This window comes from Schistocerca nitens, chromosome 8 (assembly GCF_023898315.1).
Source record: "Schistocerca nitens isolate TAMUIC-IGC-003100 chromosome 8, iqSchNite1.1, whole genome shotgun sequence".
Taxonomy (NCBI): Eukaryota; Metazoa; Arthropoda; class Insecta; order Orthoptera; family Acrididae; genus Schistocerca; species Schistocerca nitens.
In genome coordinates this window covers 58,227,203-58,249,091 of record NC_064621.1, presented here as the reverse complement: position 1 = coordinate 58,249,091, position 21,889 = coordinate 58,227,203, and the positions used below count along the sequence as shown (strand labels likewise).

The following is a 21,889-nucleotide window of genomic DNA, read 5'->3' as shown; positions in this document are numbered from 1 at the left end:
TTTTCCCCCTGAAACCCTCTAAAATTTGCAGTGATTTTCGAAAAAAAAACTGTGGATGAAAACCCGTGCCCGATACCGTCATCCACCGAGAAAACAGAGCATCGAATTCTTAGGAGGCAAGACATGTCTACATAGCAGTTCTTCACTGCCGGTTGTGTCATTCAGTCGAAACAGACAACTCTGCGAGACGTCCCGACTATCGTCCTTTAGGGTACAAAATCGGCTTGAGGGGAGCACACCGTGGTTCGGGTCGAAAAAAATCGATTTTTGGTTTTCATCATATTTCGATAGATTAAGTTTTTATTTAAGTACTCTGAAAAGGATTTTGCTGAAAAAAAATTTTTTTTCGAGTATTTAAAGAGCATTTTCCTACCACGCGTGTATATGTACCACGCCCACTTTTCTGCCACCCACTTTTCTGCATATATTTTAGATCTTTGTATCCCCTACATTCCAAGTTAGAGATTTTTTTTTTAACTCCCGAGTGTGTTGCATATCCTTGGAATGCAGCGCTAGTAATTCTTTTGTTTCTGCTGTTTGTAAACAACACGCTTTCAAACACATGGTTAGTTTTGTTCAAGTGTGACTGCAAGTAGTTGTTACAGAAAACTTGCAGGTATACTGCGGGCAGGCAATTAGGAGAAATAAAGAAAATCTGCAGGCAATGAAGAGAGGTGTTTGGGCCATATTCTTCCATAAGTCCTCTACTGATGATAAGCCATGTCATTGTTTGTGTTCATCAGGAGAAAATTGGTGGTGCAAGTACAATAGGGCTAGGCAACTGGAGAATCTTATTCTCACCAGCATTCTCTTACTGCTGCTGTTATTACAGTAATTAAACCTGTTGTCAGAGATTTGGCTCATCCTGACCTTCTAAGGAAATGTCTGCATGGGCATAATTTGGAACCGCCTTCAAAAACAGTATTTGTAAGCATGCATACAATGAAACTAGGAGTTCATGATACTGTTATTACATTCAGTTGTGGTTATATTGGGAAGTGTTGGGTACTGAAAAAGCTGGGAATTAATCCTGATGAAAATATTATCACTGGGCTGCAACATTGCGATAAAATGAGGATAGACGATGCAGACAGGTCTGCAACTAATATGGCCAAGAAAGCAAGAAAAACATCCAGGAAGGTGAAAGAGAAGCTGGAAGACCTGCTAGAGGCCTAAGAAGGGCCATCATATGCAGCAGGACAGTTTCAATTAACTGTAAGTAACAAATTTCAAAAGTTTTTTTCTTTAAAGTCAATTTCCTGCAAACTAAAATTTTCAGTACACATGCCCCATGACATCAAAAACTATCATAGATAAATGAATGAAATTTTCAGGGATTCTACATAACACAAAAAGCCACCTCTGGTGCTACATTCCCCCATTAGGAAGTCCACAAAAATATTTTATGCAGAAAAAACTTAATATTTTTTGTTAATAAGTTTAAAAAAGTATTTCTTAAATATTATAAAATGGATAAAGTAGATTTTAGTAAGGTTGGCTCTATTAGCATCATGCAACATACAGTAAAAATATTAAGGTCCTGCATCAAATAGTTATTTCAGAAGTGGGTCAAATACTTGCCTAAATTAACATGGATTAGATAGCCAGGGTGTGGTCCTCTTAACTGCCGAAAGGTTGGCTTCGGGACAGGAGCGGCGCCTACAGGATCGGCGCTCTATAGCTTCGTTGGATGGCGTTTCCAAACACGGGCCCCTGTCCTCCATCTGTTCCTCACGACACCCTCTACACCCCCTCGAAGTTTGTTGGTATTTTGTAACATCCTGTATTTGGTCTGGTGTCCGCCATTGCACATGACGCTCCTAGTTTATAGTTTCTATAGCCGAAGGACTACCTGCAACTTGCTGTGAACGGAAGCTGTATTCTTAAGAGTTCTTCCAATAAAAATAGCTCGAACAACAGATTTTTCGCTAACATATTGCCATTTTTATTCCATGGAAATCTATGGTGATTTGACCTCTCAAGGCCTAAAAAACTTTATTTCTGCCTCAATTTCCCTCTCTGAAAATAATCTCTCTGTAACGCGAACTGGTCTTATATCCCCAAACTTATCAGTCTGTTTCCCAAATCATAAACAGCATTATCACTGGAATTTATTGTCCATGTCGAGCGATAACTACTACCGCCCGTTGAGCAGCAAAAGAAATAAATAGGAGTGTTGAAATGGCCAAGAGCGCTAAATATGTTTCCAATAGATATGAAATTGAACACCTGGAAACAGTTCATATGATCAGTTTTTATTCATGACAGTGAGATGAGATGTTCTAACACGAAGACCATTTAAAATTTGAGGGTGGTTTAGCGACCAATGCACAGATACATGTTAAAGCTACGAATATATATAGATAAAAAATACACAATATTCTGCACCTAAAGATAATTTTAGTTACTATACAAGCTACGTAGCGTATGACACAACGCTTAATCCACCAGAACTAAAGAGAGTGTAACGAAAACTGATTCTCCCGGCGCTCCTTGTTAGAACAAATCCAGTAATATGAATGAAAGGGACGTTATTGTGTGTGTTCTACAGTATTCATTTGTTTGTTTACCCGGATTCCAACTTACAAGGCCACCAACAGATCTTACATAAGCATACATTGAATGTATTCGCAATTGCTGATATCGACAAGCATAAGCTGTAGAATCGAAGGACGGCAATGAAAACGTGTGCCAGACCAGGACTCGAACCCAGTTTTCCCGCTTATCACCAGCACTTGCCTTACCATTTGGCTATCCGTGTACGACTCACGGCCAGACCCGAACTTACACATTTCGTCAACCGTGTGTCGTCATTCTGTTCTACAGCTGATGGTTGTCCATATTCGCAATTGCGAATACGTTTAATGTACACTGGTGGTTGGATGTGGAATGTACACTCCTGGAAATGGAAAAAAGAACACATTGACACCGGTGTGTCAGACCCACCATACTTGCTCCGGACACTGCGAGAGGGCTGTACAAGCAATGATCACACGCACGGCACAGCGGACACACCAGGAACCGCGGTGTTGGCCGTCGAATGGCGCTAGCTGCGCAGCATTTGTGCACCGCCGCCGTCAGTGTCAGCCAGTTTGCCGTGGCATACGGAGCTCCATCGCAGTCTTTAACACTGGTAGCATGCCGCGACAGCGTGGACGTGAACCGTATGTGCAGTTGACGGACTTTGAGCGAGGGCGTATAGTGGGCATGCGGGAGGCCGGGTGGACGTACCGCCGAATTGCTCAACACGTGGGGCGTGAGGTCTCCACAGTACATCGATGTTGTCGCCAGTGGTCGGCGGAAGGTGCACGTGCCCGTCGACCTGGGACCGGACCGCAGCGACGCACGGATACACGCCAAGACCATAGGATCCTACACAGTGCCGTAGGGGACCGCACCGCCACTTCCCAGCAAATTAGGGACACTGTTGCTCCTGGGGTATCGGCGAGGACCATTCGCAACCGTCTCCATGAAGCTGGGCTACGGTCCCGCACACCGTTAGGCCGTCTTCCGCTCACGCCCCAACATCGTGCAGCCCGACTCGAGTGGTGTCGCGACAGGCGTGAATGGAGGGACGAATGCAGACGTGTCGTCTTCAGCGATGAGAGTCGCTTCTGCCTTGGTGCCAATGATGGTCGTATGCGTGTTTGGCGCCGTGCAGGTGAGCGCCACAATCAGGACTGCATACGACCGAGGCACACAGGGCCAACACCCGGCATCATGGTGTGGGGAGCGATCTCCTACACTGGCCGTACACCACTGGTGATCGTCGAGGGGACACTGAATAGTGCACGGTACATCCAAACCGTCATCGAACCCATCGTTCTACCATTCCTAGACCGGCAAGGGAACTTGCTGTTCCAACAGGACAATGCACGTCCGCATGTATCCCGTGCCACCCAACGTGCTCTAGAAGGTGTAAGTCAACTACCCTGGCCAGCAAGATCTCCGGATCTGTCCCCCATTGAGCATGTTTGGGACTGGATGAAGCGTCGTCTCACGCGGTCTGCACGTCCAGCACGAACGCTGGTCCAACTGAGGCGCCAGGTGGAAATGGCATGGCAAGCCGTTCCACAGGACTACATCCAGCATCTCTACGATCGTCTCCATGGGAGAATAGCAGCCTGCATTGCTGCGAAAGGTGGATATACACTGTACTAGTGCCGACATTGTGCATGGTCTGTTGCCTGTGTCTATGTGCCTGTGGTTCTGTCAGTGTGATCATGTGATGTATCTGACCCCAGGAATGTGTCAATAAAGTTTCCCCTTCCTGGGACAATGAATTCACGGTGTTCTTATTTCAATTTCCAGGAGTGTATTTCATGATGGCTGTAGTCGCCGCAGTGCCTGTTCCTTCGGACTTGTATCGTGTCCGAAGGAACTTTACATCGTAATTCGGAATAACATAGGCACTGCAATTTCGTACTAAACGACTATCGTCGTCAAAAAGGTTAAGTATTCAACAACAACCCTGAAAAAGGTGTTACACATCGAGAAAGAGATGTGAGCGGTAACGGGTAGAGACTATCCTTCACAGTGCAGTGCTAATGTGATTAAAAAGGTACAAGTTAAACAGCAAATAAGAGGAATAACATTAACACTGATCTCAAAAAGCATTGCCTGCTAAACAGTTTAAATCATATTAAACGCTATTAAAATAAACTTAGAATGCTACAGGAGAAATGAAATATGGCTTGAAGAGGGATTACATATCGAGTGTGGTACAGAAATAAAATAATAGAATTTTTGTCTGTAACACAGTATAATGGTCAATGTAAACTTCACATAATTCTTATAGTTTTTCCGTGCTTCCCACAGTGTCAGTTCCATTGTACGAGAACTTTCTGTAAACTTATGCCTCCGAATGTTTTATGCGAAACTCTTAAAACTTTTTAAGTGAAACTAACGTTACCAACATTCTACATCTTTATGCTTTATATCCTCGTATTTGCACCCCTTTTCCGCACGAGGGCTCCGAATATGTCGCTGCTTGAGAAACAGCTCGGTGCAATCGAGTTCCGGACTGGAAGAGTTCGTCCCCACATGGAGCACCCTTTTCTTCAGCACGACAACGCAAGACCACACACGAGCGCTGCGAAACCTGCAACAGTCCGTCGCCTTGGGCTCAGTGTCATCGTTCATCCTCCATAATACGCCGACTTATCCACATTCGATTTTTCTTAAACTTAAAGGACATCTTCGAGGACTTCAGTTTGGTAGCGAGGAAGAGCAGGTGACGCCTGTATATAAGAAGGGTAGAAGGACGGCTCCTCAAAATTACAGACCAACATGCTTAACATCGGTTTGTTGCAGGAATTTCGAACATATTCTCAGTTCGAATATAATGAATTTCATTGCGACAGAGAAGTTGCTGTCCATGCATCAGCACGGATTTAGACAGAATCGCTCCTGCGAAACGCAACTCTCCCTTTTTTCACATGATATGTTGCGAACCGTGGATGAAGGGTATCAGACGGATGCCGTATTCCTTGACTTCTGGGAAAGCGGTGCCCCACTGCAGAATCCGAACTAAGGTACGAGCATATGGGATTGGTTCCCAAGTAAGTGAGTGGCTTTAAGACTTCTTAAGTAATAGAACCCAGTACGTTGTCCTCGATGGTGAGTGTTCATCGGAGGTGGGGGTATCATCTGGAGTGACCCAGGGAAGTGTGGTAGGTCCGCTGTTGTTTTCTATCTACATAAATGATCTTTTGGATAGAGTGGATAGCAATGTGCCGCTGTTTGCTGATGATGCTGTGGTGTACGGGAAGGTGTCGTCGTTGAGTGACTGTAGGAGGATACAAGATGACTTGGACAGGATTTGTGATTGGTGTAAAGAATGGCAACTAACTCTAAATATAGATAAATGTAAATTAATGGAGATGAATAGGAAAAAGAATCCTGTAACGTTTGAATACTCCATTAGTAGTGTAGCGCTTGACACAGTCACGTCGATTAAATAGGGAATAGAAGCTTTCGAAGCTTTCGAAGCTTTCGAAATGTGGAGCTACAGAACAATGTTGAAGATTATATGGGTTCAAATGGTTCAAATGGCTCTGAGCACTATGGGACTCAACTGCTGCGGTCATCAGTCCCCTAGAACTTAGAACTACTTAAACCTAACTAACCTAATGACATCACACACACCCATGCCCGAGGCAGGATTCGAACCTGCGACCGTAGCAGCAGCGCGGCTCCGGACTGGAGCGCCTAGAACCGCACGCCCACCGCGGCCGGCGATTATATGGGAAGATCACATAACTAATGAGGAGGTATTGAAGAGAATTGGGGAGAAGAGGAGTTTATGGCACAATTGACTAGCAGAAGGTATGGGTTGGTAGTGCATGTTCTCAAAGGATCACGAATTTAGCATTGGAGGACAGCGTAGAGGGTAAAAATCGTAGAGGGAGAGCAAGAGATGAATACACTAAGCAGATTCAGGAGGATGTAGGTTGCAGTAGGTACTGGGAGATGAAGAAGCTTGCACAAAAATTTTAATTGTATTACCACTGCACGGTCAAATATGTCATTCACACGTCGTGGTGGATGTGTAATATTTTTTTTCATAGTCGTTCACGACTATAGTATCGTCCCTCACGTCGCTAGTAAATGTCTGATAATGGCTTTGCGAACCGAAAATCGGTTAACAAAATGAATTCATACTGTAGAAGACACACAGTGTTGTGCTTTTCATTTATAAACGTGCGTACTCGAATTAAAGGGATTTACACAATATTTTTAACCGCATAGTGTGTTCATCTCCACTGTTGTGCTGTGAGTTCACACAGCGCAGACGCCACACGTAAGACGAGGACACCGCCTTCTCGAGCTTCGTGTACCAACGCTCCAGTGGCAGCGGCGCGGCATACTTCAAATGCTCACAGTGTGGGCGCCACAAGAGATGCAGCCGTCATATCGCTGGAGAGTCGACGGAGCCAAAAGAGATGCGACTCCCCCCCCCCCTCTCCCCGGTGATTAAGTCGTGTCGTGTAGTGGGCCTCCTGGGGTACGGAGAAGATCTCCTCTCAGTCGCGAGGCTGTTACTGTGATAGTGTTTACTGGAGATGAACTTTGGCTTCGGATCTGGACACGAGTGATAACGCTGAGTTATGTTTAACCTTGTTTTATGAATAAATCTTCTAAGTTACTATGAATTCCGACTTTCCATCTGTAAGTTTGTACCTGGGACACAGCATGCACGTGCTACCCTTCCTGCATCCCCGGTTGCAACCCCTTTGGTGGTGGTGAGTGGACTGAAGCGTCACCAGCCTTCTCCTCCAGCGGAGCCCTTAACTGTGGTGGATCTGTGTCAGGTGCTGACCGACCCACCGCTCATGTTCTGCGACGAGCCCACGTCCGGCCTGGACTCGTGCATGGCGCTGGCCGTGGCGACCGCCCTCAAGGCGATGGCGCGCAAGGGCAAGACGGTGCTGGCCACCGTGCACCAGCCGTCCTCCGAGATGTACGCCCTCTTCGACAGGCTGCTGCTCATCGCCGAGGGCCGCGTCGCCTTCCAGGGCACGCCCGACGAGGCGCTCGCCTTCTTCTCCAGGTGGGTCGTCCGCGCTACGCCCCAGAAACTACAGAGGCGGGGCACTGCTGTCACATTGCGAGAGCAAACGATGTTTTTTTAAAGTCATAATTCCTCTCACTCGTTTCATGCAGCCCGCCACGAATACCTCTCCTGCAGTACCTTCTTCATCTCAGAGATCTCAGAATAGCTCTTTCACCCAACGTCCTGTGCGCAGCTTGTGATCTAGTGACTAGTGTCGCTGCCTCTGGATCACAGGGTCTACATCTACATCTACATCCATACTCCGCAAACCACCTGACGGTGTGTGGCGGAGGGTACCTTGAGTACCTCTGTCGGTTCTCCCTTCTATTCCAGTCTCTTATTGTTCGTGGAAAGAAGGATTGCCGGTATGCTTCTGTGTGGGCTCTAATCTCTCTGATTTTATCCTCATGGTCTCTTCGCGAGATATACGTAGGTGGGAGCAATATACTGCTTGACTCTTGCTGAGGGTATGTTCTCGAAACTTCAACAAAAGCCCGTACAGAGCTACTGAGCGTCTCTCCTGCAGAGTCTTCCACTGGAGTTTATCTATCCTCTTCGCAACGCTTTCGCGATTACTAAATGATCCTGTAACGAAGCGCCCTGCTCTCCGTTGGATTTTCTCTATCTCTTCTATCAACCCTATCTGGTACGGATCCCACACTGCTGAGCAGTATTCAAGCAGTGGGCGAACAAGTGTACTGTAACCTACTTCTTTTGTTTTCGTATTGCATTTCCTTAGGATTCTTCCAATGAATCTCAGTCCGGCATCTGCTTTATCGACGATCAACTTTATATGATCATTCCATTTTAAACCACTCCTAATGCATACTCCCAGATAATTTATGGAATTAACTGCTTCCAGTTGCCAACCTGCTATATTGTAGCTAAATGATGAGGGATCTTTCTTTCTATGTATTCGCAGCACATTACACTTGTCTACATTGAGATTCAATTGCCATTCCCTGCACCATGCGTCAATTCGCTGCAGATCCTCCTGCATTTCATAACAATTTTCCATTGTTACAACCTCTCGATATACCACAGCATCATCCGCAAAAAGCCTCAGTGAACTTCCGATGTCATCCACAAGGTCATTTATGTATATTGTGAATAGCAACTGTCCTACGACACTCCCCTGCGGCACACCTGAAATCACTCTTACTTCGGAAGACTTCTCTCCATTGAGAATGACATGCTGCGTTCTGTTATCTAGGAACTCTTCAATCCAATCACACAATTGGTCCGATAGTCCATATGCTCTTACTTTGTTCATTAAACGATTGTGGGGAACTGTACCGAGCAGCCCGGGTTCGATTCCCGGCCGGGTTGCGTATTTTCTCTACCCGGGGACTGGGTGTTTGCGTTGTCCTCATCATTTCATCATCATTCGTGAAAGTGGCTAGATTGGACTGTATAAATACTGGGACTTTGTACGGGCGCTGATGACCGCGCAGTTGAGCGCCCCACAAACTCCTCGTCATCATCATCATCACCCAACGTCCTCAGTTATTTGTTGGATGTATTCCAAGGTCTGTCTTCCCTTACAGTTTTACGCTCTGTAACTCTCCACAGTGTCATGGAAATTATACCCATTCTCGCCGGCCGATGTGGCCGAGAGGTTCTAGGCGCTACAGTCGGGAACCGCACGACCGCTTCGGTAGCAGGTTCGAATCCTGCCTCGGGCATGGATGTGTATGATGTCATTAGGTTAGTTAGGTTTAAGTAGTTCTAAGTTCTAGGGGACTGAAGACCACAGATGTTAAGTCCCATAGTGCTCGGAGCCATTTTATACCCATTCTCCTTACACATTTCTGTTCATCCTGTCTCTTCTCCTTGTCGATGGTTCTTAAATGCATTTTACTTCATCTATTGTACGGGCAACCTACTCACTTCTTATCTTATTGGTCCATCTAACTTTAAAACCTTCTATAGCACAACATTTCAAATGCGTCGATTCTCTTCAATTCCGGTTTCCTTTTACACAACGCTGTGCTCGCCTATTGTAAATTCTCAGACCGATGGATGATACTTGCGAATTCTCTTGACGAGGAATGCTCTCTTTGCCTGTACTAACCTGATTCTTTTTAAAAAAATGTCTTCCTTTCTTTGTCCATCGTGTGTTGTGTGTGAAATCTTACGGGACTGAACTCCTAAGGTCATCAGTCCCTAAGCTTACACACTACGTAACCTAAATTATCCTAAGGACAAACACACACACCCATGCCCGAGGGAGGACTCGAACCTCCGCCGGGACCAGCCGCACAGTCCATGACTGCAGCGCACTAGACCTCTCGGCTAATCCCGCGCGCCCAGCGTGTGTTATTTTTCTTCCAGGATAACAGAATTTCTTAACTTCATCTCCTTGGTGATCACCGATACTGATCACACGTTTATCGCTTGTCTCATTCCTGCTACTTTGCATTACTTTTGTCTTTCTTCGATTTGCTTTCAGTATTTATTCTGTAACCAGTAGACTGTTCGTTCCAGTCAACAGATGCTGTAATTCTTCTTCACTTTCGCTGAGGATTGCAATGGCATCAGCGAATCTAATCATTGATATCCTATCACTTTCAATTTTAGCCTCACTCTTCAATCTTTGTCTTGTTTCCGTTTTGCTTCTTCGATGTGCAGATTTAACACTCTGTTCTTGGTCTTCCAGTGCTACTGTTCCGTCTTGGTTCTTCTAGATATTGATATATTGTGGGTTACCCACCTTTCCCTATAGTTTATTTCTATTTTTCTCAAAATTGTGAACACTTTTTCATTGTCTAACGCTTTTTAACGTTTTTTGTCTTTCACTTTATCCTACTTCGAACAGATTTTGCAGTTAGTGTTAACTTATAGAAACTTTCCTAACGAAGAGTTACCAAGTCGCTAAGCATAGGCAGTGAAAGACTACTCCTCTTACTTTATCAAAGGAGAGAGGAAAAATTACTATTTAACGTCTCAGTGACGAAGACATCGTTAATGGTCGAGCGAAAGCTTGGCCTAGGAAAGTAGCCGATCATACCAAGGTACCATCCCACACTTACCTGGAGCCGTTTAGGGAAATCACGAAAAACTCGAATCCGGGTCGCCTGACGGAGATTTGAACCGTCGCCTCCCGAATGCGAGTCCAGTGTGCTAACCAGACTCAGTCTTATTTTTGGAAGGCACTGTTGTTCAGTGCTAGTCCTCCCTTGATGTCCCTTAGACGTCTATAGTTTTCCTTCACAGTGCTACCGAGATAGTAAAATTCGGTTAGTTACTCGAGTTGCTCACTGCCTATTATGATGCCAGTCTTACCTCCACCGCCCGCATCTCGTGGTCATGCGGTAGCGTTCTCGCTTCCCACGCCCGGGTTCCCGGGTTCGATTCCCGGCGGGGTCAGGGATTTTCTCTGCCTCGTGATGGCTGGGTGTTGTGTGCTGTCCTTAGGTTAGTTAGGTTTAAGTAGTTCTAAGTTCTAGGGGACTGATGACCATAGATGTTAAGTCCCATAGTGCTCAGAGCCATTTGAACCATTTTTTTCTTACCTCCACCTCCTTTCATATCTATAACCATGACTTTTGTCTTCTTGATATTTGTTTTTTGTTTTAATCTTGTTGTTCTTGATTCAGGACCTTAAGCATATTATTTAGTTTTTTCTTTGAATCTGGCGCTATTGCAGTGTCATTGGAAAATTTGATGTAAATATGAATACCAATAAATTTGATTCCAGTCGTCTTTCCTTTCACTCTTGTTATTGCCTCTCCGATGAACGTATTAGATAAGTAAGGTGAGAGGCAGTACCCCTACCCTCATCTGATTTTGATATTTACTTGATTCTTGCTTCCAATAAAAGCCACTTAAATGCTCTATTATGTACTCAAAATTAATCACCTGTAGTTCCAGTCAAATCCTCCTTTCCGCCTTGCTTTAGATAATGACTTGTGGCAAACCAAATCAAATGTGTTTTCAAGATCAATGAGTGCTATATACACTCATGTTTAGAAAAAAAAACCAGTACACCATGTACGACTAGAGATAGGGCGCTCATATTCACAGGACATGTACAGTAGTAAGTTCAGCAGAATTGATTATCATTTCAACAATGTCGGCCCGCGGCTTCAAGGTAAATATCGACATCGTGGGGCAACACCACCAACTGGTAAAATATGCCTGCGGCTCTCGTTGTTGTAAACCGAGGGTAATAGATCGATGTGACTTGGACAGACATGCGCGATAACTCGCAGATGTATGAGCAAACCGCTCCGTCAAATCGGTAAGTTTGAAAGAGAGCACATTACTGGGATGAGACGATTCGATGCATTCATCCGGGAAACCGCTGCTCGTGTGGGACGAAGTGTTACGGTAGTGCAACGAAAGCGAACAGAATGGTTCACTGGAGGCCGTAGAACACCACGAGATGGGTCGGTCGCACCATCCAGACGACCCCCCTGGAGAAGATTTACACCTCATCCGAATGGCGTTGCTGCACAGATATGCATCTCCCTCGGGTCTGGTGCAACAGTGGAACAGTGTGGCACATCGTACACTATCAAACGTGACAGTTCTTGGCCGTTTATTACGGCATGGGTTACGTCCACTTCACCGCCTGCCTTTGACGAATGTACAGAATCGTGGTGGATGGAAATGCTGTTTGGAACGACGTGACTGGGGACAGGAATGGCAGCAGATAGTGTTTATCTGCAAAATCATGGCCGCATTTTAGTCCGCCGCAGATAGGGGAAGCGGCATCACAGTGAGTGCATTTACACAAGACGTACAGCACCAACTCAAGATCCTATGGCGTTGGGTGCTGTTGGGCACAGCAAAAAGTCACAGCTGGTGCGTTCCAGGGCGCTGTGGCTATTGTGACCTACGTAAATGACATCCTGCGGCCCGTAGCCATACCCTTTCTGCACAAGACTCGGAACGCCATCTTTCAGCAGAACAATGCACAATCACATACTGCTGCACTGATACGTGCCTTCTTGGTGTCACAGCATGTCAGACTTTTTTCCTAGTGCGCCAGATCAACAGACCCGTCGCCAATCTAAAATGTGTGGGATGTGGTGAAACGACGGGCTCAGCACTACGATCCATTGCCAATCACAACAGGTGAACTTCGGAACCAGGTGAAGGCAGCATGGGTGTCTGTACCACAGGAATGCATTCCCGCTTTATACGCGTATATGTCATCACGCATGGAGCCAGTCATGAGGGCACACGGTAGACCCTGTGCCTACCAAGCAACAGGACACATGCTGAACCGAGGTAACTGAAATGCTAATCATTTCTACAGAACATACTAATGTACACTTGACAGCAAAAAAAGTGGGTCACTGCCGATTACAACCAACATAATGTAGCTGTGTTGCAGGTCCTCTAAACACCAAAACCCCATGGGGTACAGTCGTTTGACTGCACACAATGGGTACTGCAAGAGACTACTAAGAGACCAAAGGCCTTTATGGCAGCCGGTCTAAGCGTCAACTAATATCGTCATACAAAACATATTAAATACACGTTCTTAGCGATGAGACACGCCGTAACACTCATAAACTAACCTTAATTACAACAAGTGACATTCCAAAAGTTCTGAGTAAACGGATTATTTTACATGTATCGTACAGTAATCCTTAGTCAGAATTAAATACTTGAGACAATATATGGAGCTACAAAGCTGTACGGCAACTGGAAAAAAGTTTTTCGCTCTCTGAAAGGTTTTCCATCCACGTGCTGAAGGTCGCTCAACGGCGAGTGGCTCTGGAAACCGGATATTGGACGAACCAGTAGAAAAACACGATTAACGGCAACAAGCACTCTAAGGAAATCTCAACATTAACAGTGAATCACCAGTAATATCATTGTTCTCGTAACACATCAACAGCTATGTGTACACAAGTTTGAACTTTAAATGACATGACCAACGTCGTCGTTCTGGACCTGGATTCAAACCCAGCACCTATAGCCATTGCTAACTAAGCTAAGCTTTGTTTGTGCCTTATTGAGACCGGATCACTAGGCATAAAGAGACGTGAAGTATAGACGTTTCCACCAGTATCAGTTATCAATTCAGATCCTGAAAATAAATGACGAAAATGTTTGTACTGAACTGGGAATCCTCTCATAATGGTTACTGTCCTCGGAACTACCCCTAACGACGTTTAATATGGTGTCATACACAAGGAACAAGGTATGCTCATGTTTAAAATTGAAATGCCATCATTTAAAGCTTGTGACAGGGATGCGAACACAGCACCTAATCGGATTGTTAACGAAGTACCTTCATGCTCAAAAGTATCCGAACGACCTGGATTGCATTTTGCCTGATACTCATGCAACCCACATAATGCAGCTGTCTAGCAGGTCCTCTAATCGCTCCTTGACTATTGAAAATGGTTCCAACAAGTCACCACTAGAAAACACTGCTCTGTATCGCAATAACTCAGGATGTAAAGTAATACCACGATACTACAAATATCAGGGAACACCTCATCACAGATAAGACTGTCCTTAAGGCTTGAAAGCTCACATTTACTGCTATAAATGACATACCTGAAATGTTAGCACTCTCATTAACACGTCAGATAGGTAATGCAGGTAGTAAGTTCGTCGTACTCATGATTTCCTCTTCAAAGTAACATACCATACTTGTTATTTAACACAAAATGTCATTAAAAATTTACGTTATTCACGAGCAGCTAGTTGGGAATATGTATGAACTTCAAATGATACGACGAACCGACTCGTTCTGCATTTGGATTCAAACCCAGGTCATGCAAACTAAGATTTCGTGACTGACGGAAATTAACAGTCATTCCTGACTAGGCATAAAGAGAGTGATATACCTCGATTTTAGACAGTATCAGTTAACAAATATCAACTTTAAATTACATAACGTAAACATTTTTAACGGTCGCGAATTCCAACCCAGCATCTATTGTCCCTGTTAACAAACTACGAGAGATGTTAAAAACTGCTTCTTTACAAGTAACGTACTTGAAATACAGTGAGGTAAAGCTTTGTGTTGGACAGGGATTTGAACCCAGAACCTAATCGGATTGTTATCGAAGCACAATCAACTTTGACATATCGGCTTTTCTCGGCGGTAGCTAGATGTATTAACGGAAATGACGAGACGAAACATTAATTTTTTCCTTCCCAGGACTCCAACCCGGCACATATCGCTGTTGTATTCTAGAGAAAAGGAACGTTAAGTATGGGTTTGTTACACCAGCAGTGACATGTGAGCATGTTTTGAACTAGAAATAATGTGACAAAGAGTTCAGTGCTGACTAGGAATCGAACCACACACGTATCGTTGTTGACTACACACAAAGAGACGTCAGCTAACGAATTTTTCTCCACCAGCAGCTCGGAATAACATCCTTGAACTTACAGTGATCTCGCAAATAGTTCTGTATCTCGCTGCGAGTCAAAAACGTCAAATATCGTTGGTGTTGACAACGAATGAAAATGCATTAAAAATAAAAATTATTATCCGCCAGCAGAGAGGTGTTCTCATGCTAGAGCTTGATAATACATAGTGAAAAGTTTAGTTCTGGGCCAGGATTCCAACCCATTCATGCGCAATATGTGGAGATGTTGAGGAATCTGCAGTTTTGGACAAACAACAAGTTGTAGTCGAGCTGTATTGTCACGAAGGGATCAAATTCCGCGTTAAGGGCGTCTGAGTTGCATTCCCAGTTCAGAACCAATTTTATCGACGTACAGAAGCTCAAATAAAAGGTGGAATAAGTGTCCTGTGACCATACACAGGGTTTGTTTCGTCACTATAAATAAATAACTAGTATAAGAAAGATTACTGGTGATAGAGTTTCTACATGTCGCCACTCCTTACTTTTTGTGGTTCCACCTAACGTCTACTTGGTAGAGAAGGAATATCACGTTTAATGTGATTTTCAGACCACAATGCCATTATACCTTCTTCACTTGGCGTAGCCAGAAGAGAATAGAATCTGCCTCTCCTTATCAAAAAACATCGCCAGAAGTTGGAATCGAACCGGGACCAACATCATATGAAACTATCATCAGTCCAACAGACCACCAAACCCTCTTCTCTACGACTCATTTCTCTATCATAACACCGTTGCGGCACACAAGATGAGAATTCCGTCACACAGGCTCCCTGCAGTGGTTTGCAGGATGTTCAGTACATTCATTTACTTGGTTGACAGAATCGCCATGAACTAGCTGCCTTGGCTACCCAGTGCATACATTAGACTCTATTTTGTAATCACCGAAATAAAATAACGTAACTGCCACCTACACAGAACTGCCAACAGTGTAGGATGCAGAAATTTAAATAGGAAGTGTTCCTTTCCATTTGAGCTACTCTATTGCGCTATCTGTTCGTTGAAACCATCGTGCAGCGCAAAAGAAATGCTGTAACTGTCTGTCTCTCAGAAATCTATATCCGGCCATATGCATTATAATCAATAAACTGCATGTGCAATTTCAGACTGTTATAGATATTATCAGAGAATCCACATATATCGTTGATGATTAAATTCTCTCTCATGTTTAGTATTGTTTTAACAACACTAAAAGAAACCTTACAAAAAACTGTGCACTGTATTGTAAGAAATGAAATAAAACTATCCATGATAACCTTACGACGGAAGTCTGTTTTAACAAAACTGAGTATCTGTACACAAGCGTGCCTCTATCTGCACGAATTAGTAAAGCACTATTCACTTAGATTTCGATTGGGTCTGTGTTTAAATGGTATGCTGTGTTATACTCAACAGGTATTCAAACGTTTCATTTCATAAATAAAGTTACATAAACTTAGAATCCCAAAATTTGCTTGTCAGCAGCGGAAAGAGGCGTTACCTGTTGTGCAGCATTGTAAGTTTTTCACCATGAGCTGAAAATATTTTCTTACGATTTGCTTATCGATGTTTGATCTGACTGCTTGCTGCTCTTACACAGAAGGGATAAAAACGTTACATTCAGCACGTCAACACAGAGCTTGCGGATATGGTTTGCGCCTTCCTCTTACGAGGCCAATAGTAGCTAGAACTTGTAAACCGCTATTTACAGGACGAGATTAGTTGCGATTGCCACGTTCAATGACTTTTCTGGCCTGAAAACCGTAAATTTACAATCTTCTGTGACACCTCAAGCGATAACAACTCAGGTTATTCAATGGAAATGACACGAGAAATCAAGAGAACTTTGAGGCTTAATTCCGTGCACACCAGGAAGTAGCTCGTCGATCACAGAGTTGCCAAACATAACTTGCGTTGTTGCCAAATCTCAGTTACATTACCAGTAGGAAAAAGACGAACCGATGTGATCCTACAGCGGGCTGGAAAGTGACCATAGCTGGCACCTCAAAGACGCGGCTGTTACGGCCCGGAATACGTAATGCGTCTGATTCGCATTTCTGTAACTAGGTTTAGGGACTGGAGCTTAGTTACTAATAATACTCAGAACTGACTGCTACTAAGCATCATAAATCAGTAACTCTCATAGTTGTTTTTATATTTCTTTCGTAACTGTACTGAAAACTAAGAAACTCATTCACGGACGTTTTCGTGTCTTGCCGATAGTCGAGCACAACAAACAAATAAAAATAAAAAGAGAATGTGTGTGTGTGTGTGTGAGAGAGAGAGAGAGAGAGAGAGAGAGTAAAAAATTGTTGTAAAGAAATTGAATACTGGTATGTAAAGAAATCTTTCATTAAAATGACTCGTTCCACATCATTACGAAATGTATTAATCTAATCTAATCTAATCATATCATATTGCTGACTATCCATGAAGAGTCATGAAGTACCGAAATTTTCGCCTAACCAAATCTAAACTTGAAAATATAAGACGACAGTTTTTGTAATATACCGGGACTCCTATCAACACCCTTTCATCCCTGTTAACTAACCATGAAAGATGTCTGGTATACCTCAATTCAGAAGTAACGAAGTGTGTATGAATTTAAAGATGAAGCGCATGATGTGAAGTTCTGCGACGGAGATACGAACCCAAGACGTAATCGGATTGTTAACTAAGTAAAATCAAATGTTACGTATCGGTTTTTCTTGCCAGCTGCTAGGTGTTTAATCTAAAATAAGGACACAAATTTTTGTGCCTGAGCTACAATCGAACCGCACGCCTATCGTTCTTCTTTATTGTCCACGAATATTGCTTAAGTATCAATTGCTTACTCACCAACAGTAAGATGTGTGCGTGTTTGTCCAGAAATTGTTGGCAACATGAACAGACATTAAAAATGCACGTTAATTTTCACTAGCAGACCGGTGTGCACGTGATAGGGCTTGAAATGAAATTATCAATATTTTTGTTCTGGATCAGGATTCGAACCCACATATTTACCTTTGGAGGAGACCTAGAGAAGACTGCAGTCTTGGGAAAAGGAATGAAATGATTGAACTATACTGTTCCGAGAGATTCAGATCCTCGAAAGAGGCGATACGAATTCGAATCACAGTCCTGCACCAATTTTTTCAACGTCTCTAGTTCAATCAAGTACAAGCAAAATAAGAGCCCTGTTCCTTTAGACGGCTATCAGTTCATCAAATAAAATAAAATTTTCTAATGTAAGTTTACTGATGACAGTATTTCTGTTCACCCTGACCTCCAACTATGTCATTTTCCAACGTAAACCGGCTCTGCCCAGTTTGGAATGAAGGAACGTGATGTTTAATGCGGATTCTGGATTATAACAGCTTTCTCTGGAGGTTACGAGAGGTAAAGTAAATCTGTTTGTGCCTCTTAAACGTAAATGCCTGAACCCACGCATTGCACTTGTGATAGTTCGTTCCACCAGACCATTGCGGCCACATTTCCCAGCCCCAGGAGTGTGCTGTAATGGATGATGTGCTTAGCTTTCTGAACCAGTCACGGTGGAAAAACACGCGAGTCTATTAAATGGCTAAGTAGAAGCAAGCTTCTGACTTGGAGATTATGCTATTCTCATGTCAGCAGGATGTAAAGACCCTTCTAGGCGTCATAACCTCGATTTGAAGCCATTTTGAAATTTTCACTAATTCAGGAAATTTCTTAGTTCCAGGAAATCCGCTGTGAATTGTGAAGTTACCGGATAATTCGATTATCACCGTCATCATTACTATCACTACTGCTGGAACACATGTGCTTGAAGATCATCTTTTGGTCATTATAGAAGTAGTTGCCCTAGAACTAGTTCTTTCCCTGTCTACGGAATCCTTTTCCTGTTAGTATCAAACATCAACAATTACTCGTGGATAACATTAAAACTAAAGTAATTGATGAAGACGTTACCTGATAACGAAAACGCGCTGCCTTCTTCACAGTTGCAAAACCCGCATCCGACTCACTGTCCCTACACTTAGTCGCTGGCCATAAATTCTAGCTCAAAGTGACGCCAGTTTATGTAACCTAATGTAGCGAAGACTGTTTGCCAGTGCTCTTTCTCACCGGAAAATCTGCAACTCATCATTGGGCTCTATAAGTACACTGTAACAGTAATTTCTGTGTGTATGCAATGCATACGGATTGTAGAATTTAGTGGTGCTCTCTCTTCCACTTCTGTGTACAATATGCCTGATCTAAACGGGCCCTTTATCATTACAGGCCCTGGGCGGTGCAACATCATATTGACATCAGTAATGTGCTTATACTGACAACCTCATTGTTCGTTTTACCCGATTTTGAAATAATTTAAGTAAAGCAACATGACTTTCGAGTGGGAGACATTTCGTCCCCCTTTTCCTTCTGTGAAATTTGTCAGTAAGCTTTTTGCTTTCGAACCAGCGAAATGCGGCAGAGTACGGCTGGTAAACGATTTACAAACCACGATTTAGTGCCGCTAACACGATTTCTTTAAACATTGGCGTAGCTGAAGAAATTTAATTTCTTCTTAAATCGTCTTATGCAGCAACGTTCACAGATATCTCAAATAGGAAAACCTCTTTATCCAGGTACGAAGGTTGTAACACAAACTTCCCACAGTTTGTGCCAGGTTGATCTTTTCGTCTGATAGCACTGCGTAAGTATTTTGTGTAAGAGGTATTAAAGTAGTGTTCCTGTAGTTGTGGGAATCATTGGTAGAAAACGAGTTTCACACCAATGGGTACAGTACTGACAAATATTCAAAATGATTATCAACCTAAGTCTGCGTTCATCCACAAACAGTGGCGTATTTGTAATATTGAAGCTAGACTAGGTATCCTTGTCTTCCTTGAGTGGGCATCGGAAGGCGTTTACACACACGTATACGAGGGTAATCCCAAAGGTAAGGTCTCCTAAGGGACACGCGAGTGCCAGCGCAGGCACAAACGAGAGATCCTTAATTTTAATGGCAAGCAGAAAGTGTTGGCTGCATGGTGGCAAGGTGATAAAGAGCAAGACTACGGATACGAAGGTCTCAGTTCCGTTTTACACATATTTCCCCTGGGGCAGTGTTTGTTGATGTGAAAAATGCCGAGTTGCACTGTGGTCCGAAAGCCACGTAAAACTGTAGGTTCCCCTATTAACTGGCTAGGTAAGTCAACTCAAAGATCGGATGAAAGCAACAGCATACCACCTCCAGCAAGTCCGTGCCTATTAAAGCACAGTGGTGTTCAAACAACTCTTGCGACTGATGTCTGCTTTACTTTCTATGGGTTCCAAAACTAATGATCTTCGGGTTATTAACATTTTTGTGTTTTCATGCTGTAGCTTTGATATCAGTAAACGTAAGTAACCGGCCGAGTACTGTCACCGTTCGAGTTGTCAAGGTGGTAGACAACGATGCTGTCGACCCCAGTTATAATTTTGGTCATGGCTATGATTCAGTCGAATACCTCTATGGACCTTTCTGCGTATTTCAAGATATACTTTTACACACTTGGTACGCTTCCAAATTGGTATCTGATAAAGCTGTATTTAGCAACATGAATCAGATATGTTTTCCGTGCAGTATATTGGACAACACGTCAGTGCAGCGAGATTTCTTTTATGTGTTGCACATGGTGCAAGAAATATTTGTGTTTTCTTGCTTCTGTGATAGGTTTCACCCCACTGAATGCGAGCAAGCTCACGAATAGACTGTCAATAACTGGAATTACGCAATAACACACTTAAAAGTTGTATTTTTGCATTATGTATCCTGATGAAAATAACTGTAAACAGGTTATATGCCTATTTGCTTATTATCGCGCTTCTCGATGCTTTCCTCAAAAAATTAAAATAAAAATAAAAAGAGAGAGAGAGAGACAGAGAGAGAAAACAGAAATGTATTTCAAATATCAACTCAGTGACGCCATGTTCGTCTCGTGATGTAAAGCAATGATAGTTGATAGGTAATATCTCGTTGTACTAGCGATATGTATGGCTACAGGGTTCTTTGTTTTCTCTCTGCAAACAACTAGAGCAGAATTCAGTAACAAAGTGGTAAGAACACCTACTCATGGCGCCAATTAAACACTCAACCATCGTCTGTAATGCAGTAAACATTCTTGATTATTGATTTGTAATTACTACCATTGTTATTGTTATTCGTCACCCCACAACAGCTTTCCTATCACTCATTGCCGCCGATGCACGTAACGAATGGATCAGGATGAATGGAATGTGGGATGTTTCGTCACGGAGAATATACACATTTATCTCGGCGTCTTGTGTCAGGGTAATATGAAAATCTGAATAAGAAAAGACGACAATAACACCAAACTATTTCTGTCCACTTAACACCATGACGACAGACAAATTGGCGTCTCACTGTATTTTAATTCGTTAGCCTTTTAGCGACCTCATTTTAATACCTCGTGGGAGCAGGCATAATATTTTGCTTTTTGAACACCGAACAATAATACACAAAGATAGTAGATGGAAGGATACAAAGAAACAATCAGACTCATGGGTGTTGATCCAGTTCATCATAAGAAGACTAAACAAGAGGGAAACATTACGAAAGCAATGAATACGCTGGTTAGTATACCTTATTTGTATAGATCTGAAGATGAAAAAGCGCAGATCTGCACAGTGCCCGCATGTGCACTTTAGTTTCTGTCTTAATGGGCATAATTTTTAGTTTCTTCTCTTCTGAATTATCAAATGAATTGATTATCACGTGGTACAGAATAATTAGGTAACTGTGTTTCTTACAGCTTCCATTCGCACCAACATTTTTCTACATACTCGTGCAATTCATGAAATTCTACTTGTATGATCACAAGACTGCACATAGATGCAATCCATTTCGATGTGCAAAGTGTTTGCTATAACGTGACAGGTTGTCAAAGTTGATTTCCAAAGACTTTTTATTGTACTGAAATAATCTTTTGTAACAAAGTAACAAGGTGAATGTTTTATTCGTATATATTTTGTGGGAAACTGTAATCATGATGGAAGATTACACACC

At 43.2% G+C, this 21,889-nt stretch overlaps 1 protein-coding gene across 1 annotated transcript in view; it reads left to right on the top strand.

Moving 5' to 3' along the window:
- Positions 1–21,889, top strand: part of LOC126199039 (protein white-like) — a 311,297-nt gene that overhangs the window by 117,099 nt on the left and 172,309 nt on the right. The window contains exon 6 of the mRNA XM_049935743.1: positions 7,314–7,552. Coding sequence (XP_049791700.1) covers positions 7,314–7,552 — 239 coding nt within the window. The remainder of the gene's footprint in view (positions 1–7,313; positions 7,553–21,889) is intronic.